General features: G+C 40.7%; 1 protein-coding gene across 1 annotated transcript in view; it reads right to left on the bottom strand.

The window, feature by feature from the left end:
• The window catches only part of ATL3 (atlastin GTPase 3), a 57,943-nt gene that overhangs the window by 19,301 nt on the left and 12,774 nt on the right, over window positions 1–25,868 (bottom strand). Inside the window, exons 2-7 of the mRNA XM_025878528.2 lie at window positions 25,302–25,516; window positions 25,018–25,161; window positions 10,209–10,313; window positions 9,672–9,722; window positions 1,922–1,978; window positions 8–100 (exon numbers count right to left, since the gene is read on the bottom strand). Of these exons, the coding sequence (XP_025734313.1) occupies window positions 8–100; window positions 1,922–1,978; window positions 9,672–9,722; window positions 10,209–10,313; window positions 25,018–25,161; window positions 25,302–25,516 (665 nt within the window). The remainder of the gene's footprint in view (window positions 1–7; window positions 101–1,921; window positions 1,979–9,671; window positions 9,723–10,208; window positions 10,314–25,017; window positions 25,162–25,301; window positions 25,517–25,868) is intronic.

The following is a 25,868-nucleotide window of genomic DNA, read 5'->3' as shown; positions in this document are numbered from 1 at the left end:
TTCTTACCTGTAGACGCTTATCCAAAAAGGACATTCCTCCCTGTAGTCCATAGCTGTATTCATAAGGGAAACTCCAGTCTCGAACCAAAAACATCAGTGTCTATTTAGGAAAAGAATAGAACATATTATAAGGTTGCACAAATTCATTTTCAAAATAACAACTGAAACACTTCTTTGCATAGTGCCAACTTCTTCAAAGAGGGTAAGAAATTGTGAAGGATTTATTTCTTCTGTAAAGTTTTAGAAACCTTATAAACACTAGAAGGACATGTATTAAGTCAAATGCGAGGTGACTATATCCTACCGGCTATTTTTGTTCCCATGGGTTGGTAAGAGCAGAAGGAAGAGATTGAGGAGATGTTAAATTCAGGGCTCTGCTCCAAAGGCAAGGAACGTGGTAAAGGACAAGAAAACAACATGGTACCAGCTAATCCTGAAATCAGATCTACTTTTAATGTTAGAAAGGAAAACTAAATTAAATAATAATACTTAAAACTCCTCTAATCTTACTGAGGTTACTATGCATTCTCATCCTTATGAAGCAACTAGCTAAAGCAGGGGCCAGAAAACTTTTTCATAAAGGACCTAAGAGTAAGCATCTTAGACTGTCATAACAAGCAGCAGCTATGGAGGGCCGCTGGGTGGCTCAGTCGGTTAAGCGGCTGCCTTCGGCCCAGGTCATGATTCCAGGGTCCTGGGATCGAGCCCCACGTCGGGCTCCCTGCTGAGAGGGGAGCCTGCTTCTCCCTCTCCCTCTCTCTGCTGCTCCCCCTGCTTATACTCTCTCTCTCTCTAATAAAAAAAATTTTTTTTTTTAATCTTTTAAAAAAAAAGCATCTGCCTTTGGCTCAGGTCATGATCTCAGGGCCCTGGGATCGAACCCCGCATCTGGCTCCCTGCTCAGCAGGGCGTCCACTTCTCCCTCTGCCCCTGCTTGTACACGCACTCTCTCTCTCAAATAAATAAATACTTAAAAAAAAAAAAAAGCAGCAGCTATGAACAAATGAGTGTAGCTGTGTTCCAATAAAACTGCAATTTAAATGTCAGTGTCAGGGCGTCTGGGTGGCTCAGTCATTAAGCATCTGCCTTCGGCTCAGGTCATGATCCCAGGACTCTGGGATCGAGCCCCACATCGGGCTCCCTGCTCAGAAGGAAGCCTGCTTCTCCCTCTCCCACTCCCCCTGTTTGTGTTCCTTTTCTCGCTGTGTCTCTCTGTCAAATAAATAAAATCCTTTAAAAAATAAATAAATAGGGGCGCCTGGGTGGCTCAGTCGTTAGGCGTCTGCCTTCGGCTCGGGTCATGATCCCAGGGTCCTGGGATCGAGCCCCCAACGGGCTCCCTGCTCGGCGGGAGGCCTGCTTCTCCCTCTCCCACTCCCCATGCTTGTGTTCCCTCTCTCGCTTTATCTCTCTCTGTATCTCTGTCAAATAAATGAATAAAATCTTTAAAAAAAATAAAAATAAAAAATAAAAATAAATTAAAAATAAATAAATAAATAAATGTCTGTGTCCACGGCTAATTTACACGTCATGAAATAGTGTTGCTTTTTTGACTGCAACCATTCAAAAATATAAAAACCATTCCTAACTCACAGGTCATATAAAATCAGGCAGCTAGCCTGATTTGGCCTGCAGGCTGCAGTTTGCTGATCTCTGAACTAAAACAAAGACATGAGGGGCACCTGGGTGGCTCAGTCGGTTAAGCATCCAACTCTTGGTTTTGGCTCAGGTCATGATCTCAGGGTTGTGAGACCAAGCCCCATGTGGGGCTCTGCACTCAGCAGGGAGTCTGCTTGAGATTCTCTCTCTCCCTCTGCCCTCCCCGAACTTGAATGTGCGCCCTCTAAAATAAATAAATAAATAAAATCTTTTAAAAAAAACAGAACAAAGACATGAATTACATTTACAGTTAGCATTCTACCTGGAAGGGTTTTTGGAAAATTTCATCCATTGCCAGACGACCATATTCTGTGAAGAGCTTTAAAAAAGAAGAGTTAATGGTTTGTTAGGCAAAATTATTTAAAGTATTTCTATGGCTATTACTTAGCAAAGAATTCATTTAACAGACTCAATGCTACTTATGAGGCCCAAGTTCTACAGTTTCAAAAGCCTGGAGAGCCATGAACCTTAAAATAATCTGTTGTTCCTCTGTCTCACATCCATATTCCAAATCATTAGTAAACCCAGAATCCAACCGCTCACAGCTTCCATGTAGCTTGGAATATTACAACATCTTCCTAACTGGTCTCCCTGCCTCGGCCCTTGCTCCGTCCCCAGACTATTCCCAGGACAGTAGCCACAAGGGCTCTGTTACAAGATTACTTAGATCACATCATGCCTCTGCTTAAAACCCTCCAACCTCATAGTAGAAAAGCCGGCCCCTTCCAGTGAGATCTGGCCACCCTGGCCCTCCTCGCTCTTCCTCAAACATGCTGTGCACACTGCTACCTTAGGGCCTTTGTTCTGACTCCTCCTTCTGCCTGTAAGGTTCTCCCCCCAAATAACGGCACAATCTGCTCCCTCACTTTTTGTGGTCTTCACTCAAATGGCTCCTTCTCAAAGAAGCCTTCCCAACCATCTGCCTCAAAAGATTACAAGCTCCCCCACAATTCTTCTTACTCCCACATCTCTTTTAAATATCCTTCCTTCACCCGTCTCATTATCTAACATACTATACCTTTACTTATTTTGATTAGTGCCTGTCTTCTCTACTAGAATTTACGCTCCAGGAGGGCAAGGGCGTTTGTCTGTTCCCTGCACTACTGTATCTCCGGCAGCAGGGGGAGCACTGGGCCAAGAGCGTGTACACCACACAAACGACCAAATGACCACATTCTCTAAGGTCAGGGTTTACACAGACATTCATCTCTATGTCCTCATGAAGCCTCTCACTAAAAATATAGCAAAATGAAGTTTAAAAGTTATAAACTCACAGGTCAAAGGGGATGAGAAATGATATGGCAACAAAGAAGAGTTGTCAAAAACACTCTGGAAGGAAAACAGAAATGAAAACTATCTCAGGTTTTGGCTTTCTCTGCCTTATCTGTGACAGGCCAACAAGAAACAAGCAGATTCTCCCAGCAGAATCCCTGAAAGGCTCAGAAGTTGGAAGCACCCATCACCATGAAGGAGGGGGTGAGGGAGCGGGGCTAACAACTCAAGAAACGATTGCAAGTCTTCGGAGAGAGCACCTACACTCCCAGATCCTGCTCCCTCGCTGTGCTCCAAATTCTCTTCCTGCCCCCACAGAAGATGGAAAGTGTACTGTCTGGAGATAAACCAGAAAGAACTTATACTTTGATACCAAACCCAGCCAAGAGGAGTAAGGTAAGTCCCCTACTTTACTGGAAATGGGCACTTAGGTCAAGGTCTACATACTGAATAGTGAGACTCCTTGGCCTCCCATTCTGCTGGAGACACAGCAAGCTTCTACCCACCCAGGCAGGAGTTTAAAGAATTCTTCTCTGGGGAAAATGACAGCCCAAGAACAGGCTGCAAATAGACATTCAGGGGTTGCAACAAAATACCCAAATACTTGTCCAGTCACCTCACTGTGATCCAAAGCAGTACACCAGGCCCACCCTCTTACCAAAGGTCCCAGTCAGATTTTTAACAGCTCACTCTTAAATACACATGGCCAAGGACACCAGACCTTTGAGAGAAGCTACTAGCAGGAAAGAAAAACACCTGTGTCCTTCAATTCCAGAACATCACCTTATATTATTCCTTTTATAGTTTCTTTCCCTCCATTTTCTGTTATGTTTTACTAAAACACCTCTCATTATTAACAGGTGTAACCTCTCCTAAACTGACGCTCAAGTTTTCCTTGTTGGCTGTGCCCCCCATTCTCCCTCTCCTCCACCTCTCCCGCTCCTCTCTTCCCTTTTTCCCGCTCCTCTCCCCCCACGCCCCGCTCTTCTCTCTCTGCTTCATTCCCTCCCTCTGGTCTGACTTCTGCTCTGCCCTCTCATTCAGCCCACTAGGGAGATTTTCTCCATTTTAGCTTCCACCTCCTTCTCTACTGAAGTTTCCAATTTTACTGACACAGTGTTCATTTCCAAGCTTTTGTTTGTTTTCTGAATGTTGCTTTTTAACAGCATCCTGTTTTTTCCTGGTTGCAACAGCTGCAACATATTATCTTTCTGACCATATGCATTTACAAAGAATGAAGAAAAAGCCCACACTAAGGTACATTACCATGAAAATTCATGCCAAGAATAAGAAGATCTTAAAAGCTTCAGAGAGAAAAAGGTCACATACAAAGGATCAGGAATCAGATGGTGTGGGACTTCAGCAGCAACACTGGAAGCTGGAAGGCAATGAAGCAATGCCCTCAATTCTAAAAGAAAATTATTTCTATCCTGTAATTCTAGGATAAAATTAAAATATTCTCAGACTTACAAGAACTCAAAAAAGTTATCTACTATACATCCATTCTATCCTTTCTCAGAAAGCTAATGTAGAATGTTTAGAATTAAGAAGAGAATAAACCAAAAAAAAAAAAAAAACCGAGAGAGAGAGAGAATAAATAAAAGATTAAAATGGATCCAACTCCAAAAGGAACTGAAAAGAAATTCCCAGGCCCTGATTTCAAGCTATCTTACAAAGCTATAGTAATCAAAACAGTATGATATTGGCACAAAAACAGACACACAGATCAATGGAATAGAATAGCTTTTTATTCTCCCAGAAATAAACCCCTGCATATATGAGCGATTGACTTTAAGACAAAGAAACCAAGAATATACAATGAGGAAAGGACAGTCTCGTCAATAAGTGGTGCTGGGAAAACTGGAAAGCTACGTGCAAAAGAATGAAACTGGACCACTTCCTTACACCACACATAAAAATTAACTCAAAATGGATCAAAGACTTGAACATAAAACCTGAAACCCTAACACTCTTAGAAGAAAACATAGGCAGTAAGCTCCTTGATGTCAGTCTCAACAACTGTTTGGGATTCGGAAACAAAAACAAAGGGAGAAAAGCCACAATAAACAAGCAGAACAACATCAAACTAAAAAGCTTCACAGCAAAGAAAACCACTAACAAAATGAAAAAGCAACCCACCAAGTGAGAGAAAATATTTAAAAATCATTTATCAGATAAGGTTAACAGCCACAGTATATAAAGAATTCATACAACTCAACAGGGGAAAAAAAACCCACAATCCAATTAAAAAATGGGCAGAGGATCTAAATAGACATTTTGTAAGGAAGATATATCCATTTGGCATTTCATGGCCAATGGGTACGTGAAAAGATGCTCACCATCAATAATATCAGGGAAATGAAAATAAAAACCATAATGAGATACCTCCTCACACCTATTAGAATGAATATTTATCAAAAAGAAAAGAAACATTAAGTGTTGGTGAGAACGTGGCAAAAAGGGAACCGTTGTCCACTGCTGGCAGAAATTTAACTGGTGCAACTATTAAGAAAAACAGTATGGAAGGTCCTCAAAAAATTAAAAATGAAACCACTAGACGATGCAGCAATTCCACTTCCAAGTAATTACTTGAAGGAAACGAAAACAGCAACTCAAAAAGACATATTCACCCCCGTGGTCAATGCAGCTTTATCTACAAATGCCAAGATACAAAAGCAACTTCGTGTCCATCGGTGGATGGATACAAAAAACATGGTGCATATATTCAGTGGAATATTATGTGCCATAAAAAAGGTGGCAATCTTGCCATCTCCAACAATATGGACGGACCTTGAGGGCAACGTACCAAGGGTTACTAAGCGAGGGGCAGAAAGGCAAACACCGTATGATCTCAATTATATGTAGAATCTGGAAAAAAAAAAAAAACTTAAACGCTTAAAAAACAAACAAGCATATGGATACAGAGGTGGAGTGGGGGTAGAGGAAAAAAAGTGAAGGGGTTAAAGTACAAACTTCCAGGGTTTCCTGGCTGGCTCAGTCAGAAGAGCATAGGACTCTTGATCTCAGGGTTGTGAGTTCAAGCCCCACATCGGATGCAGATTACTTAAAAATAAAATCTTAAAAAAAAAGTACAAACTTCCAGCTATAAAATACATAAGTCGTGGGGATACAACATGGTGATTATAGTTAATAATACTTAAAAGTTGCAAAGAGAGTAGATCTTTAAATGTTTTCATCACAAGGGAAAAAATAATTTTTTTTTTAAAGAAAGAAATTGCCAGTGAGACAGCTGTGCACCAGGACTAAAGGAAGCAGTGCAGGGTAAAGGAGAACACAATGCCCAGGAGTGATGCTCCCAAGGAAAAAAAAAAAAAAAAACCTGAAGTATGAAGACCATACTGAGAAGTTTTACGAGTCTATCCCCTGAGATACATTAGTGAACACTAAAACTACCAAAAAACATGATACAGGTAATTCATTACAAGAAATGCAATCATAATTCATAAGAAACCTCAGTAAGGAAGAAAATATAAATATACCCATATAATAAGGCAACTACGAATACTTTTTTAGTCAAAAACTGTGATCTAACTGTTGAAGGATGAGGGAAAGGAAGCTGCAGGTGAGGGTGGGAGAGTGGTTAAGATGCTAAACCCTAACTTTGTAAAAGAAATTATTACTATTTCAAACATAAAAATCCAGAAGAAACAGCATAACCATCTTCTTGAAAAATTGTGAAGCAAATAGCAGAAGATACAGCCCAAAGGACAAGTGACTGCCTCTGGAGAAAGGATGTAGGAGGTTGAAAGGATGTTCTTTTTTATTATGAACACTGCAATATTACTGACTTTTATACTGTGTGTATGTGTGTATGTGTATGCTACTTTGTTAAAATAAAATGATGCTTAAGAAAAAGAAACATATAAAATACTGTATATAAACAAAACACACATACAAAACTGTACAAAACCCATGATGTCTCCCTCTGTAATTCTGAAATCCAAAAAGCTCTAAAAACCCAAGTTAGGTGGCAAACTCCTTTGAAGGAAAACCTGCCTTGAACGGATATGAGGCTTTTTATAAGCTTTATTTATCCCATTTCATGAATCAGTCATGCCTTTACCTGCAGAAACAGTAGCGTGTTTCATCAGGAGGTGTTACCTGAACGCCCATTCCTGTCCTCGACCTCATGCTTACACGCACTTTTGATATCGTCCATCTAAAATCCAAAAAATTTCAAATCCCAAAATACACGTAGTCTCAAAGGGTTGGAGTAAGGCTTGCTGTCACATGTTATCTATTTCCTACAGGGATATCTATCTGTTTACAAAGAGAACAGAAAACATATATTCAAACCCGGTATGTGGTTACCTCTGGGGACCGGGAAGGGGGACTTCAGTTTTATCCAAGGTGTCCCAGTTTTTTTGCAAGAACAACATCATTTCTAATTTCATAATGATTATGCTATTAACTTTTAAAAATACAGAAATGACTAGAGTGACAGATGTCATATTACTAATTGAGAGAGCTAAATTCAGCCTCTATGAAGAAGGCATAGAGTGAAGGGGGATCTCCCACCAGGAAACGTTACTGGAAGCAGGGTCTTCACGGAGGTAATCACGTCAAGATGAGGCCATCAGGGTGAGCCTTAAGCCAACGTGACTGGCGTCCTTATAAGAAAAAGCAACACAGACGCAGGGAGAAGAGTGCAACGTGAAGACAAAGAGACACACAGGGAAGACAGAAGCAGAGACTGAAGGCCTACAGCTAATGCCAAGGAACGTCAAGGACGGCCAGCAAACCAGCAGGAATGAGGAAGGGGCAAGCAGGGATTCTTCCCCACAGGCTCAGAGAGGGTGTGGCCCTGTGGACAGCTTGAGTTCTGACTATCAGACCCCAGAACCGTGAGACTGTAAGTTTTTGTTGTCCGAAGCCCCCTCGTCCGTGGTACTTGGTTACAGCCGCCCTCACACATCACCCGGGCCCACTCGTGATGACCTTTCACTGACTGATGGCACGATCCATAAGGAATTAGGTCTACTTCAAACATGAGTGTGTCCACAGCACAGAGTCCACTGCCTCATACAAGCTAGGTGTTCAAAAAAATGTGTGAAAGGAAAGACCCTAAAAAAGAATAATTTTCAGGTGAAAAGGTGTCAAACTTAAGTTTTGATTTAAATGTTTCAGGAACAACAGCTCCCAACTCCGGAGTCATAACACCAGAGCAGAACCACCAGTTAGAGAGTACAAGTTAGTGCCAACAGTAACATGAAGAGCCAAAGTTGAGGAATTATTTTCCTTGCTTTTTAAAGGAATAGAAATTAGAACTAACTCAAAGTAATCCCCATAATAAAGGACACGCTCATTCCTTTGCACACTGATCTGTTTTCTTGAATGTCAACAGGACAAGTGCAATCACAAAGGCATGTCAAGAATTGCATTCAACTCTGGAATACCTATGGAAGAGTATTTTACAGGAATAACACGTAAGAACTGCTGCATGGAGAACAGAAGACAATGACTAATAGCAGTAGTAGTAATAGTAATACTAAATAATGGCTCACAGGTATTAAGCTTATATTCTTTTCTAGGCACATAATGCTACGCATTTTATAAATACTGATTTATTTACCCTCACCTGGATTTTTGCAACAGCTTCACAACCAGTCTCACTGAATGCACACCTGTCCCTAAAAGATCTATTCTAAACAGCCAGAGTGATCCTCTGCTCAAATAACATCCCTCCTATGCTCAAAACATGGCTCCTATATCCATTCCCCAGAGGAAAAGCCTGAGCCCTTGGCAAAGGCCAAGCATCAACAGGACCTAAATGCCTCTCTGACTTTATCACTAAGCCTCCTCCTGTCACAGGGCACCTGGGTGGCTCAGTGGTTGAGAATCTGACTCTTGATTTTGGCTCAGGTCATGATCTCAGGGTTGTGAGATTGAGGCCCATATCGGGCTCCACACTCAGCGGGAATGTGCTTAAGATTCTCGCTCTCTGGGGCACCTGGGTGGCTCAGTGGGTTAAGCGTCTGCCTTCGGCTTGGGTCATGATCCCAGGGTTCTGGGATGGAGCCCCGCATCAGGCTCCTTGCTCTGCAAGGAGCCTACTTCTCCCTCTCCTCCCTGCTTGTACTATCTCTCCTTCTCTCTCTCTCAAAAAAAAAAAAAGATTCTTTCTCTCCCTTTGCCCCTCCCCATCGTGTACACGCTCTCTTAAAAAAGGGGGGGGGGCGCCTGGGTGGCTCAGTCGTTAAGCGTCTGCCTTCGGCTCAGGTCATGATCCCAGGGTCCTGGGATCGAGCCCCGCATCGGGCTCCCTGCTCAGCAGGAAGCCTGCTTCTCCCTCTCCCACTCCCCCTGCTTGTGTTCCCTCTCTCGCTGTGTCTCTCTCTGTCAAATAAATAAATAAAATCTTAAAAAAGAAAAAGCCTCCTCCTGTCATACTTCCTAATCCTAACCACTAGCCTCCTTGCTGTTCCTCAATTCTGCCAAGCACCCTCCAGTTCAGGTCTTTCTTCTTGCTGCCCCCTCTCCTATACTACTTCTCCCCCAGATATACTGCAGGACTTACCCACTTTCTTGGGTTCTGTGCTCAATTCAGTAAGGCCTTCCCTGATTACCCCGCAGGAACAGAGTACAGAACTGCTGTGAGCCAAAAACCATCCCCTATAGTTCAATCTACTGCTAAACCTATTCAGCTATAAAATTTCTCTTAGGCTTAAAACTTTTAAATGATATATTATGACATTAAACTTTTTATGATGAATATATACCTGTAACTGTTGAAGATCATCTTCCTGAATGTTCTGGGACAAATTATAAATCTAGAAAACAAAAATCCAGATTGATAATCACTCTAGCTTCACTTCAAAGGAGTCCCAAATAAGCCTAAAGCATTGAACAGAAGCTGTGTACAACTAAAGGTTTACATATAAGAACATGAGGTCTGTTCAAATAGTAGTATCAGCTGTCTTTTGGAAAACTATGCATGTAATGTTGAAATCACCTAATTCTTCCTTCACAGCTTAAAATCAGTTTTCCTGAGTTCTCACCAAATCTCCATTTCCTGTGTGATGTAATTAATGTAATTTCAATTTCCACTTTTCAGACTTTTCTTGAAGTATTTTATATATACTTATGACCAAAGTGGAAAAATAGTTAAAGCTCCTTCTTGAGCTTAACTTATATCTATAGCCTAAAAAGAACATTTACACATCACCTAGGAATTCTGATAACAGAACAACGAAAACAGCTGTACTCCCTTTATCTCATTTCCTCTGCAAACTTTTATCTTAATCAAATGGTGATACCTGAACAGAACTAGTCATGGTGCTGAGAGCGAAGATGGTGGCACAATCTTTCACAGTGGACTGGCTGTCAAATGCCCCCTGGGTATCCATCAGAACAACTGCAACCTAAAGGAAAGACAAATACCAACAAAAATATGTTAAGAGTGAGAAGGGGAAAAATGTAGAAAAGAAGTCGAGAAGTACAGTACAGGTAACAATTAAATGAGGTTTTGGCACCTGTTTGTAGTTCTACAGAAAAGTAGTTATTGAAATGCCTTGTCTTGATCAGAGAAGTTTCCTGTAGGAGATTATCTGCTCTGACCTGATGAGATGTATGAAACAGAAACCCGCAGAGCAATATGCATAGATGGGGAAAGTGCCTCACCAATTAAATGAGCCAAATGTTGGGACCAATTAGCTCACTTACCAAGCCCGTCATTCGGATATTTTTATTCACAGAAGTAATAATATGATTATCACTTTTATGTAACTTACATATCAAGTCCCATTAATCACATACTACATTTTTGAGTTTATTTTCATACCCCCAATCCACTACTGTGGTAGAAGAGATATGATATAAATCCACACAAAAGAAAGTATTAAGCAGAAAAGATAAAATCAAACCAAATAAAGTTTCTAGCCAACCTCAATACACCGAAACCTAATGACAGACATGAAGGCTTTATCCTTTCCACACTTTATCCATTTCGTGAAGAGGATACCATCAAACTAAACAAGTAATCAGCACTAATCATGGCTGAGACACAAGAGAATAGTATTGGATCTCTACCTCAGATCATATACAAAATGGATCAAATTAACTCAAAATGGATCAAAAACCTAAATGTCAGAGCTAAAACCATAAAACCCTAGAAGGAAACAGAAGTGTAAATCTTTAGGACCTTGGATGAGGCAATGGTTTTGCTGTTGTTGTGGTGGTTTTTAAGATTATATTTATTTGAGAGAGCACGCACGAGCGCATATGCAAGGGGAGAGGAGCAGCAGAGGGAGAAGCTGACTCCCCACTGAAGAGGGAGCCCAAAGCAGAGCTGGATCCCCAAACCCCCAGGGATCATGACCTGAGCTGAAGGCAGATGCTTAACCAACTGAGCCACCCAGGCACCCTAGACAATAGTTTCTTAAATATGACACATAAAGCACAAGCAACGAAAGAAAAAATACACAAAGTGGCTTCAACAAAATTTAAAACTTTTGCACATCAAAAGACACTATCAAGAAAATAAAAAGACAACCTACAGAATGAAAGAAAATAATTGCAAATTATCTATCTGGACAACAGCCTAGTACCAGAATATATAAAGAACAATTCAACAACAAAAAGACAAATGATCCAACTAAAAAATGAATTTGAACCCAGCAGGAGAAGAGAAATAATAAAGATCAGAGCAGAAATCAATGAAATAGAAACCAAAAGAACAGTAGAACAGATCAACGGAACTAGGAGGTGGTTCTTTCAAAGAATTAACAAGATTGATAAACCCCTGGCCAGACTGATCAAAAAGAAAAGAGAAATGACCCAAATCAACAAAATCATGAATGAAAGAGGAGAGATCACAACCAACACCAAAGAAATACAAACAATTATAAGAACATATTATGAGCAACTCTATGCCAGCAAATTAGATAACCTGGAAGAAATGGGTGCATTCCTAGAGATGTATCAATTACCAAAATTGATCCAGGAAGAAATAGAAAACCTGAACAGACCTATAACCACTAAGGAAATTGAAGCAGTCATCAAAAATCTCCCAAGAAACAAAAGCCCAGGGCCAGATGGCTTCCCAGGGGAATTCTATCAGACATTTAAAGAAGAATTAATACCTATTCTCCTGAAACTGTTCCAAAAAATAGAAATGGAAGGAAAACTTCCAAACTCATTTTATGAGGCCACCATTACCTTGATCCCAAAACCAGACAAAGACCCCATCCAAAAGGAGAATTACAGACCAATATCCTTGATGAACATGGATGCAAAAATTCTCACCAAAATACTAGCCAATAGGGTCCAACAGTACATTAAAAGGATTATTCACCATGACCAAGTGGATTTATCCCTGGGCTGCAAGGCTGGTTCAACATCCGCAAATCAAGCAACGTGATACAATACATTAAAAAAAGAAAGAACAAGAATCATATAATCCTCTCAACAGATGCAGAAAAAGCATTTGACAAAGTACAGCATCCTTTCTTGATCAAAACTCTTCAGAGTATAGGGATAGAGGGTACATACCTCAACATCATAAAAGCCATCTATGAAAAACCTACAGCGAATATCATTCTCAATGGGGAAAAGCTGAGAGCTTTTCCCCTAAGGTCAGGGACGCGGCAGGGATGTCCACTCTCACCACTGCTATTCAACACAGTATTAGAAGTCCTAGCCACAGCAATCAGACAACAAAAAGAAATCAAAGGCATCCAAATCGGCAAAGAGGAAGTCAAACTCTCACTCTTTGCAGATGATATGATACTGTATGTGGAAAACCCAAAAGACTCCACCCCAAAACTGCTAGAACTCATACAGGAATTCAGTCAAGTAGCAGGATATAAAATCAATGCACAGAAATCAGTGGCATTCCTATACACCAACAACAAGACAGAAGAGAGACAAATCAAGGAGTCGATCCCATTTACAACTGCACCCAAAACCATAAGATACCTAGGAATAAATTTAACCAAAGAGGCAAAGGATCTGTACTCAGAAAACTATAAAATACTCATGAAAGAAACTGAAGAAGACACAAAGAAATGGAAAAACGTTCCATGCTCATGGATTGGAAGAACAAACATTGTGAAGATGTCAGTGCTACCTAGAGCAATCTACACATTCAATGCAATCCCCGTCAAAATACCATCCACTTTTTTCAAAGAAATGGAACAAATAATCCTAAAATTTGTATGGAACCAGAAGAGACCCTGAATAGCCAGAGGAATGTTGAAAAAGAAAAGCAAAGCTGGCGGCATCACAATTCCGGACTTCCAGCTCTATTACAAAGCTGTCATCATCAAGACAGTATGGTACTGGCACAAAAACAGACACATAGATCAATGGAACAGAATCGAGAGCCCAGAAATGGACCCTCAACTCTATGGTCAACTCATCTTTGACAAAGGAGGAAAGAATGTCCAATGGAAAAAAGACAGTCTCTTCAACAAATGGTGTTGGGAAAATTGGACAGCCACATGCAGAAGAATGAAACTGGACCATTTCCTTACACCACACACAAAAATAGACTCCAAATGGTTGAAAGACCTAAACGTGAGACAGGAGTCCATCCAAATCCTAAAGGAGAACACAGGCAGCAACCTCTGCGACCTCAGCCACAGCAACTTCTTCCTAGAAACATCACCAAAGGCAAGGGAAGCCAGGGCAAAAATGAACTATTGGGATTTCATCAAGATAAAAAGCTTTTGCACAGCAAAAGAAACAGTCCACAAAACCGAAAGACAACCGACAGAATGGGAGAAAATATTTGCAAATGACGTATCAGATAAAGGGCTAGTATCCAAAATCTATAAAGAACTTATCAAACTCAACACCCAAAGAACAAATAATCCAATCAAGAAATGGGCAGAAGACATGAACAGACATTTTTCCAAAGAAGACATCCAAATGGCCAACAGACACATGAAAAAGTGCTTAACATCGCTCGGCATCAGGGAAATCCAAATCAAAACCTCAATGAGATACCACCTCACACCCGTCAGAATGGCTAAAATTAACAAGTCAGGAAACGACAGATGTTGGCGGGGATGTGGAGAAAGGGGAACCCTCCTACACTGTTGGTGGGAATGCAAGCTGGTGCAACCCCTCTGGAAAACAGTATGGAGGTTCCTCAAACAGTTGCAAATAGAGCTACCATACGATCCAGCAATTGCACTACTGGGTATTTACCCCAAAGATACAAATGTAGGGATCCGAAGGGGTACGTGCACCCCAATGTTTATAGCAGCAATGTCCACAATAGCCAAACTGTGGAAAGAGCCAAGATGTCCATCGACAGATGAATGGATAAAGAAGATGTGGTATATATACACAATGGAGTATTATGCAGCCATCAAAAGGAATGAGATCTTGCCATCTGCAACGACGTGGATGGAACTGGAGGGGGTTATGCTGAGTGAAATAAGTCAATCAGAGAAAGACATGTACCATATGACCTCACTGATATGAGGAATTCTTAATCTCAGGAAACAAACTGAGGGTTGCTGGAGTGGTGGGGGGTGGGAGGGATGGGGTGGCTGGGTGATAGACATTGGGGAGGGTATGTGCTATGGTGAGCACTGTGAATTGTACAAGACTGATGAATCACGGATCTGTACTTCTGAAACAAATAATGCAATATATGTTAAGAAAAAAAAAAAGAAGAAGATAGCAGGAGGGGAAGAATGAAGGGGAGTAAGTCGGATGGGGAGATGAACCATGAGAGACGATGGACTCTGAAAAACAAACTGAGGGTTCTAGAGGGGAGGGGGGTGGGGGGATGGGTTAGCCTGGTGATGGGTATTAAAGAGGGCACATTCTGCATGGAACACTGGCTGTTATGCACAAACAATGAATCATGGAACACTACATCAAAAACTAATGAGGTAATGTATGGTGATTAACATAACAATAAAAAATTATTTAAAAAATGAATTTGATTTGAACAGATACTTCTCCCAAGAAAATATACAAATGGCTAATAAGTACATAAAAATATTATCAACATTATTAGTCGTTGAGGAAATGCAAATGCAAATCAAAGCCACAAAGAATCAAAATAAAAAGCTTTTGAACAAAATTTAAAAATCTTAAATTAAAAAAAAAAAGCTTTTACACAGCAAAGGAAACCATCAACACAACAAAAAGGCACTATTGAATAGGATATGTGCAAATGATATATCCAGTAAGGGGTTAATAGCTAAATATAAAAAGAACTTATACAATTCAACCCCAAAAAGGAAATAATCTGATTAAAAAGTCGGCAGAGGATCTGAATAGACGTTTTTCCAAAGAAGACATACAGATGGCCAACAGACACATGAAAAGATGCTTAACCTCATTCAATAATCATCAGGGAAATACAAATCAAAACTACAATGAGGATCAGTCAGAATGGCTAGTATCAAAAAGAAATAACAAGGGGCACCTGGCTGGCTCAGTTGGTAGAGCATGTAACTCTTGATCTCGGGGTCATGAGTTCGAGCCCCATATTGGGTGTAGAGATTACTTAAAAAAAAAAAAAAGAAAAAGAAAGAAAAAAGAAAAGAAATAACAAGTGTTGGTGACAATGTGAAGAAAACAACCCTCATGCACTGTTGGTGGAAATGTAAATTGGTGTAACCACTGTGGAAAACAGTATGGAATTTCCTCAAAAAATTAAAAATAAGGGGTGCCTGGGTGGCTTAGTCATTAAGCGTCTGCCTTCAGCTCAGGTCATGGTCCCAGGGTCCTGGGATCGAACCCCGCATCGGGCTCCCTGCTCCGCGGGAAGCCTGCTTCTCCCTCTCCCACTCCCCCGCTTGTGTTGCCTCTCTTGCTGTGTCTCTCTCTGTCAAATAAATAAAATCTTTAAAAAAAGAAATTAAAAATAAGAAATAACAAGTACTGATGAGGATGTGGAGAAAAAAGTACGCTCATGCACTGTTGGTGGGAATATAAACTGGTGCAGCCACTTTGGAAAACAGTATGGAGGCCCCTCAAAAATTAAAAATAGAAACACCATATGATCCAATAATTCCACTACTGGGTATTTACCCAAAGAAAACAAAAACGCTAATTTGAAAAGATACATGGACCCCTGTGTTTATTGGGACATATTTATAAAAGCCAATATGTGGAAGCAGCCCAAGTGTCCACCAGTAGGTAAACTGGATAAAGATGTGGTATACATCTTTGAATATTACTCAGCCATAAAAAAAAGAGAGCGAGATCTTGCAATTTGCAACAACATGGATGGACCCAGTTACTATTAAGCTAAGTGAAATAAGTCAGCCTTAAAAAGACAAATGTAATTTCACTTATATGTAGAATCTAAAAAACAAAAGAAAAATACTCTTAAATATAGAGAACTAGTGGTTGCCAGAGGGAGGTGGATGGGAGGATGGATAAAATAAGTGAAGGAGACTAAGAAGTACAAACTTCCAGTAATAAAATAAGTAAGTCAAGAAGATGAAAAGTACAGCATAGGGAATATAATCAATGATACTGTAATAACATTATATGGCAACAGATGGGGACTACACTTATCACAGTGAGCAATGAATAATGTATAGAACTATCAAATCAAGATGTTGAAACTAGGGGCGCCTGGGTGGCTCAGTCATTGGGCGTCTGCCTTTGGCTCGGGTCATGATCCCAGGGTCCTGGGATCGAGCCCCGCATCGGGCTCCCTGCTCGGCGGGAGGCCTGCTTCTCCCTCTCCCTCTGCCCTTGCTTGTGTTCCCTTTCTCGCTGTGTCTCTCTGTCAAATAACTAAACAAAATCTTTAAAAATAAAAAAATTTTTTTAAATTTTAAAAAAAGATGTTGAAACTAATGTAACAGTTATGTAATATCTATGCCAATTATACCTCAAGAATTAAAAAATAATTTAAAAAAATTTTTTAAATTAGAAAAATAAAACCACAATGAGATACTACTTCACACCTAGGCTGGCTATAATCAAGAAGACAAATAAGATCGGGGTGGCAAACATATGGCAATGGGAGCCTCCTGCATTTCCAGTGAGAATGTAGGGTGCGCCAGCTGCTTTGGGAAGCATTTTTGCAGTTTTTCGAAAGGTTAGATATGGAGTTGCCATATGACCCAGAAACTCCACTCCCAGGTATATACCCAGAAGTACTGAAAACATGCTTAATCCTATAACTCAACAAGAAGGGAGGGAGGGTGGGAGGGAGGAAATAATCTGATTAAATAAATAGGCAAAGGACTTGAATAGACATTTCTCCAAAGACAACATAAATGGCCAACAGGTATGTGAAAAGGTACTATCACTCATCAACAGGAAAATACAAATCAAAACCACAATGAGACACCACCTCACACCTATTAAAATGGGTATTATCAAAAAAAAAAAAAAAAAAACACACACACACAAGAGAAATAGGGGCACCTGTCTGGCTCAACCAGTAGAGCATGTGACTCTTGATTTCAGGGTCAGGAGTTCAAGCCCCATGTTGGGCGCAGAGATTATTTTGAAAAAAAGAAATAATAAGTGTTTGCGAGGATATAGAGAAATCAGAGCCCTTGTACACTGTTGGGAATACAAAATCATACAGCTGCTATGGAAAATAGTATGGAGATTGCTCAAAAAATTAAAAATAGAACTACCTTACAATCCAGCAATTCCTCTTCTGGGTATATACCCAAAAGAATTCAGACCAGTATCTCAAGATATCTCCATTCCCATGTTTACTGCACCAAGATTCACAACAGCCCAGATATAGAAACAACCTAAATGCCCGTCAACTGATGAATGGATAGAGAAAATGTGGTATCTACCTACAATGGAATACAACTGAGCCTTAAAAAGGAAGGCAATCCTGTCATATGTGACAATATAAATGAATCAGGAGGATATTAAGTGAGATAAGACAGTCACAGAAGGACAAACACTGCTTGATTCCACTTATGTGAGGTATCTAAAATAGTCAAACTCAGGGAAACAGAGAGTAGAATGGTGGTTGGCAGGGGAGAAGAGGAAACGGGACTTGTTTAGTGGGTATAAAGTTTCTGAGGAAACGGGACTTGTTTAGTGGGTATAAAGTTTCACTTATGCAAGATGGATGAGTTTTCAAAATCCACTACACAGCATAGTGCCTACAGCTGACAATACTATACTGTGCACTTGAAAATTTATTAAGAGAGTAGATCTCATGTTAAGTGCTCTTACCACAGGAAAAAGAAAGGATATGTTCACACAAACACTTGTATGTGAATGTTCATGGTAGCATGATGCGTAATAACCACAAAGTAAAAATAACCCAAATGTCCTTCAAATGATGAAAAGATAAAGTGTGACGCATCCACACAACACAGTATTATGCAGCCACAAAAAGAAACGAAGTGCTGATGCATTCTTCGACATGGATGGATCTGGAGGGCAATGGGCTGGGAGGGTAGGGGGTGGGGGAGGCCAGACGCAAAGACCACAGATTATATGACTCCATTTGTATGAAAGGTCCAGAATAGACAAATAGATGCGTAGAGAAGGAAAGCAGATCAGGGGCGCCTGGGTGGCTCAGTCGTTAAGCGTCTGCCTTCAGCTCAGGTCATGATCCCAGGGTCCTGGGATCGAGTTCCACATCGGGCTCCTTGGTCAGCAGGGAGACTGCTTCTCCTTCTGCCTACTTCTCCCTCTGCCTGCCGCTCCCCCTGCTTGTCTGCTCTCTCTAACAAACAAATAAATAAAATCATTAAAAAAAAAAAAAAAAAAAAAAAAGGAAAGTAGATCAATAGTAGCCAGGGGCTGGGATAGGAGGGAAATGGGGAATGACTGCTGATGAGTAGTGAGTTTCTTTCTGGGATGATGAAAATGTTCTGGAATTAGATGGTGGTGTTACTTGCACAGCCTTGTGACTATACTAACAACTGCTGAATTATATACTTTTAAAGCATAAATTTTATGATATGTGAATTCGCTCTCAATGAAAAAGAGCTCATCCTAGCATATATTTACTAACTAGAAAAATGAGGCTGTATCAGGGAAATAAGCTCTTGAGGAATAGGAGTCATACATACACTCAGATGAAGTGCTGGGTATTTGGGGGAAATGGTGTTCTCCTATCACATAGTGAAATGATAAACTGCCATCAACACTATCAAGAACAACTGGGCAGGAGCTAGAAAAAGGGGAAATGGGCATTCTCAGACCTGGCAATTCCACTTCCAAGTGGCTTTCTAACGTTTTGTTGGACTCCAGAACGCAGAGAAAGAAATATACTTAACATCCTAACTAAATACACACATACATAAAGCTGAAACTAAATTTGCATACTGCAGTCTGACACTTTCTACACTGTTCTAGTTCTTTCTTTTTAAATATTGGTCATGAGCCAATAAGTTGATTTCTCTACCTTTAATGGATCATGGACAGAGTTCAAAAAACTGTGGCCTGGAGTCACGCTTGCACAATTCCCCAAGGAGACATTTACCAGATTGTTCACTGTAGGAAGGATTATAAAAATTTAAAAAAATAAAAAAGGAAACAATCCACATGCCCACCAGTCGGTAAATGGGCAAAATAAAATAAGATATATTCATACAATGATTACCACGTAACAGTTAAAAAGAATAAACTGGAGCCACATATTTAAGACTGTAGTTTTTCAATTAAAAAGTAAAAACAAGGGGCGCCTGGGTGGCTCAGTTGGTTAAGCGACTGCCTTCGGCCCAGGTCATGATCCTGGAGTCCCTGGATCGAGTCCCGCATCGGGCTCCCTGCTCGGCGGGGAGTCTGCTTCTCCCTCTGACCTTCCTCCCTCTCATGCTCTCTCTCTCTCAATAAATAAATAAAAATCTTTATAAAAAAAGTAAAAACAAATTATCTACTTTTTTAAAAAGATGTTATTTATTTATTTGAGAGAGAGAGAGAGAGAGAGAATGTGCAAGCAGGGGGAGGGAGAGGGACAAGCAGAGGCTTGACTTGATGATCCTGAGATCATGACCTGAGCCAAAATCAAGAGTCAGATGCTTAACCAACTGAGCCACCCAGGTGCCCCCCCCCAAATTATCTACTGCTTTAGCCAGATATATTCTAAGCTAAAATATCACCAGGTATATTACAAACAAGACAATCAGGGGCGCCTGGGTGGCTCAGTTGGTTGGGCGACTGCCTTCGGCTCAGGTCATGATCCTGGAGTTCCAGGATCGAGTCCCGCGTCGGGCTCCCTGCTCGGCAGGGAGTCTGCTTCTCCCTCTGACCCTCCCCCCTCTCATGCTCTATCTCATTCCCTCTCTCAAATAAATAAATAAAACATTAAAAAAAAAAAAAAGACAATCAATGCGCCTGGGTGGCTCAGTCGTTAAGTGTCTGCCTTCAGCTCAGGTCATGATCCCAGGGTCCTGGGATCGAGCCCCACATTGGGCTCCCTGCTCAGGCGAGAAGCCTGCTTCTTCCTCTCCAACTCCCCCCGCTTGTGTTCCTGCTCTCTCTCTCTCAAATAAATAAAATCTTTTAAAAAATTAAAAATAAAAATAACAAAACAATCATGTGAAACTTTCATTTGGGTAACTTCTAAAGAACTGCTTATTAGTATGGCATTTATCCAATATTATATTGATTTTTTAAAGCACTCCTGATCCCGCTGAATGCCTGAACATAGTATTTCTTAAAAGGGTAGGAAACAGGGGCCTGGGTGGCTCAGTCGGTTAAGCGTCTGCCTTCGCTCAAGTCATGATCCCAGGGTCCTGGGATCAAGCCCCGCATCAGGCTCCCTGCTCAGCAGAAAGCCTGCTTCTCCCTCTCCCACTCCCCCTGCTTATGTTCCCTCTCTCTCTGTCTCTCTCTCTGCCAAATAAATAAATAAAATCTTAAATAAAAAAAAGAATAGGAAACACAACGAGATATCCCTACACGTCTACTGGAATGACCAAATGCTGACAAAGATGTGGAACAACAGGAACTTTCACATTCATTACTGGAAAAAATGCAAAATTATACAGGTACTTTGGAAGACAGTTTGGCAGTTTGTTACAAAACTAAACATCACCGGGCACCTGGGTAGCGCAGTTGGTTAAGCGACTGCCTTCGGCTCAGGTCATGATCCTGGAGTCCCGGGATCGAGTCCCGCATCGGGCTCCCTGCTCAGCAGGGAGTCTGCTTCTCCCTCTGACCCTCTTCCCTCTCGTGCTCTCTCTCATTCTCTCTCTCTCAAATAAATAAATAAAATCTTAAAAAAAAAAAAAAACTAAACTAAACATCACCTTGCCATACAATCCAACAATCATACTCCTTGGTATTTACCCAAATGAGTTGAAACTTATGTCCACACAAAAACCTGCCCACAAATGCTTACACAGCAGCTTTATTCATAATTGTCAAAACTGGAAGCAAACAAGATGTCTTTCAGTAGGTGAAAGGATACACTGTGGTACATACAGACAATGGAATATTATTCAGCAATAAAAAGAAATAAGCTATCAAGTCAAAAAAATGTGAGGATCCATGAAAGTACACTGCTAAGTGAAAGAAGCCAATAGAAAAGGCTACATACTGTATGATTCCAACTACATGACATTCTAGAAAGGCAGGTCTATGGAGACAGTATGAAGATCAGTGGTTGCCAGTTCAGGGAGAAGGCAGAAGAAGGAGGCAGGAACAAATAAGTGGAGCACAGAGGGTTTTTAGGGCAGTGTACCTATTCTGTCGGAGACAGCAATGGCAGCTGCATATCATGACACACTTACCAAAACCCATAGAACATATAACACAAAGAGGGAACCCTGATGTAAACCATGGGCTTTAGCTAATAACAATATATCAGTATTGGTTCATTAATTATAACAAATACATCACACTGATATAAGATATAAATAGTAGGGAGAAACTGGCAGGGGGAGGGGCATGTGAGAACTCTGCACTTCCCGATCAATTTTCCTATAAACCTAACATTGTCCTAAAAAATAAAGTCTATCAATTTTTTTAAAGGTCAGGAAACCAAAATGATGTCAAAAAACATTGAGCTTATCCCAGAGTCCTGGGATCCAGCCCCACATTGGGCTCCCTGCTCGGCGGGAAGCCTGCTTCTCCCTCTCCCACTCCCCCCGCTTGTGTTCCCTCTCTCGCTGTGTCTCTCTCTGTCAAATAAATAAATAAAATCATAAAAAAAAAATTGAGCTTTATAGAGGAGTCAATTCAACAAGATAAAAAAAATGACGGCACTACAAATGTTAGATAACTAAAAGCAAAGCTTGCTTACTAAGACTGTAGAGATTTCCTAAACTATTATGAAAATATACCAATTGCCCCAAAAAATAAAAATCAGGTCTACCAGTTCTATACAAAGGGATCATATAGTCAAAAATAATTATTTATTCCTAAAAAGAAAATTATGAAAGCATCTACCACACACTACCAGAGAAATAGAAGAGAGCAATGATACAAAACAGGACTGAAATGAAAATTGTAGGGCCTGTTGTAATGCCAGATCTAAGAGCAGCTGTATTACCCACAGCAGGCCTTAACTGCTATGGGTAATACAGCAGTTTAGAGATGCCAAACATCTCCAAAATGAAAAGACTAGACTTCCACTTCCAGTCAAAATGGTGTAACAGAGACTGAACTTACCTTCCCACCTAAAACCAAAAAATAACAGACAGAACACATGAAACAACAGTTCACGACACTGGACATCAGGTAACAAAGGATAATGATCCTTGAGGGAAAGGAACAGATGAGGTGAGCCCTTCTGTTGCCCCAGCTTACTGACTAAGGCGTGGGGAGGGGAAGCCAGGCAGAACTCAACGGATTCCCTGAGTTGAGGAGACACAGCTGAGAGTCAGGGAGACCAAGGACACTGGAATTCTCAGGCAGAGCGTCTGAGAGGAGAGAGATACAAAGACAAAGAACCCCAGGGATCTGCAGAGGGTCCCCATCAAGAGTTCAGCTGAGTACTGACAAGCGCATGCACATGAGGACACTACCTGAGGCTAGAGACAACCAATCAAAAGGTTTAGAGGGAGCAGTACCTGGTGCTCACAGAGGGCCAAGAACAGGCCTGTTCCCTCCAACCAGACTGAAAAAATCCCATAATTCTAGAGTACTCAGAAGAGTACTTGCCTCAGTAGTGAGGAATAAATAGCTCTATATTAAATACTGCTCTGGTGCCGTTTAAGAAAACTTAAAAGCCAGAACAAAAAGGATCCAACTGTTTCCAAATTTCTTAACTGCATCCTAGAATAAAGTCAGGGAGGGGCGCAAAAATAGAAATATGGACACCCAAAAATGAAGAGCACAGTTAATGATAACTACATGGGTAAATATATGGCTTCTTTCCTTTTTTTCAAAGATTTTATTCATTTGTTTGAGAGAAAGAGAGAGAGACAGAGAGAGAGTGTGTGAGCTTGATGGGGCGGGGGGCAGAGGGAGAAGCAGACTCTGCTGAGGAGGGGCCCAATACGGGCCTCAATCCCAGGAGTCTGGGATCGTGACCAGAGCTGAAGACAGATGCTTAACCAACTGAGCCACCCAGGTGTCCCTGGCTTCTTTCTTATTATTTAAATATCTTTAAAAGATAATTGAATGTTTTAACAGGAATTGTTTAAACAAAAAAATAAATACAATGTTATTAAAGTAAACTATGTGACAATAGCCCAAAAGGTAGGAGGGGAGAAATGGAATGTCAATTATATCTCAATAAAGTGGTTAAATAATTAAAGGTAGACCCTCCAAAGAAAAAGTTTATAATGTAGTATTTCAATGTTACAACTTCTTATTCTCCTAGATTCTCTTTCTTTAAAAAATATGTGATAACCTCTTCATTTTGCCACATATTTTTCATATGTGCATCTATGCATTAAAAAAAAATTAGAGGGGCACCTGAGTGGATCAGTCAGTTAAGTGTCCGCCTTCAGCTCAGGTCATGATCCCAGGGTCCTGGGATGGAGCCCCACATCGGGCTCCCTGTTCAGTGGGGAACCTGCTTCTCCCTCTCCCTCTGCTGCTCCCCCTGCTTGTGCTTTCTCTCATTCTCTCTCCTGCTCTCTGTCAAATAAATAAATAAAATCCCCTCCCAAAAATTAGAGGGTTTTCCAATATACCTTTCTCCTGGAATCTCACTAAAAGAGAAAGAGAAAGAAAATTATAAAAGATTTAATGAGGAAATTTATAAGGAAAAAGAATAAAAGATGTGGAAACAGCAATCAAGACTTGTGCATCAACTCTCCAGCTCCCAAAAATATCGAATAGCGTAGCACTTAAGAAAAGGTTGAAACCGAACAATCTGAAGTGGGGACCTGAAACCTTAAGCCCTAGAAAGACTCGAGAATGAGAGGCACCAACAGCTGTGAAAGCATGCTTTAGGATGGAACTAAAAACAGAAGGACTGGGTTAAAATCTGTTTAAGAAACAATGACACCCCCAAATCCTCTCTGCCACTTTGAGAAGACACATGACTCACCTTTGACAAAAAAATGTAGGGGAGGCTGTAGGACTGTAGCTTACTAGGCACGGAAGAGATGGGGTAAGAGATCTACTGATGACTGCCCCAGCGGCAGGCGGAGGATGCTCACCTTCTGCATGTGAGATGCCCTAGTGTCCTGTATCTGCTCAGCTCCCAGAAGACTGGCAGCCAGGTCTATGTCACCCTCACAGGAGTAAGAAAGTAAAGAACAGAAGTAACATCTGAAACAGTTGAGATCATTAACACCCGGGAAGTGAAAACAAGCAGAGGGAAGAACAGGGCACTTGATAGCTACTTTTTGGTTTTGATAGCTATTTTTTGTTAGAAACCTTATGTTACTGGGGTGCCTGGGTGGCTCAGTCGGTTAAGCATCTGCCTTCGCTCAAGTCATGATCCCAGGGTCCTGGGATGGAGCTCCACGTGGGGTTCCCTGCTCAGCGGGGAGCCTGCTTCTCCCTCTGCTCCTCCCCCTGCTCATGCGTTTTTTTCTCTCTCAAATAAATAAAATCTTTTTAAAATTTTTTTTAAAATTAAATTAAAAAAAGAAATCTTATTACTTGACCATTTAAAATATACTCGTTATTTTTAAACCATGCACTTACATCATTTTGATAAAAATTATTTTTAATTGAATTATCAGAATACACATTAAAGTTCTCGTTCTGTTGTTGTTTTTGTTAATTTACAAGTCTTTTCTTCCTTACCTTCTTCCCACCCGGCTTCTCCACAGTGAAAACTTCACTCCAGATCTGAATCCCCGTTGTTTCTGGGTCAGAGCCCCCTCTCCATGAAAACCCTGTTAATGGTTCTTCTGAGTCACCCAACCAATTTGAACGGCCACCTTCCTTCTATAGGAAAAATAAGAAATTTCCATTAAATCTTAAATTTTGAGTAATTTTACCTATCAAGGATAATCCACAAGCTTATTTTGCTCTTTTGGACATAGAAGTCTCATTTTCCAATTTGAAATGAAATAATCCGAGCTTACCTGGAAATATAAGTATCGTAGCATGAAGTCCAGGAAGAAGGACTTGCCCTTTCGGAAAGCACCAGCCACCGACACCACCACCACATCAAGGTCTCGGATGTGGTCCTGCAAGAGAATGCTGGCCAAGGCTTTCTCTTCTAACTCAAAGGAATGCTGGTCTTTCTGAACCAAAACAACCTGCACTGGGCCAGGCTTTCCACTCTCCATGGCATCACCTAGATTGTTGCAGAGGAAAAAAAAAAATCACTTTCAAATCTTTTTTAAATTTGTATTTTTGAACATGGGAAAAGCAAAAACTTCTTAAATGGCACAAAAACACTAACCATAAAAGAAAAAATGACAAATTAGACTCCATTAAAATTAAGAGTTTTTGTTTATTAAAAGACATCGTTAATGGGGGGATGGGGTAACTGGGTGACAGACATTAAGGAGGGCATGTGATGTAATGAGCACTGGGTGTTACATAAGATTGATGAAACAGTGACCTCTACCTCTGAAACCAATAATACATTATATGTTAATTGAATTTAAATTTTAAAAGACACCATCAAAAGAAAGTAAAATAAA

The sequence above is a fragment of the Callorhinus ursinus genome, unplaced genomic scaffold, assembly GCF_003265705.2.
Source record: "Callorhinus ursinus isolate GAN/ISIS: 27379988/994484 unplaced genomic scaffold, GSC_fseal_2.0 scaffold51, whole genome shotgun sequence".
NCBI classification, from domain to species: Eukaryota; Metazoa; Chordata; class Mammalia; order Carnivora; family Otariidae; genus Callorhinus; species Callorhinus ursinus.
The sequence above is the reverse complement of the archived record's forward strand: the minus strand, read 5'-3'. Positions and strand labels throughout refer to the sequence as shown.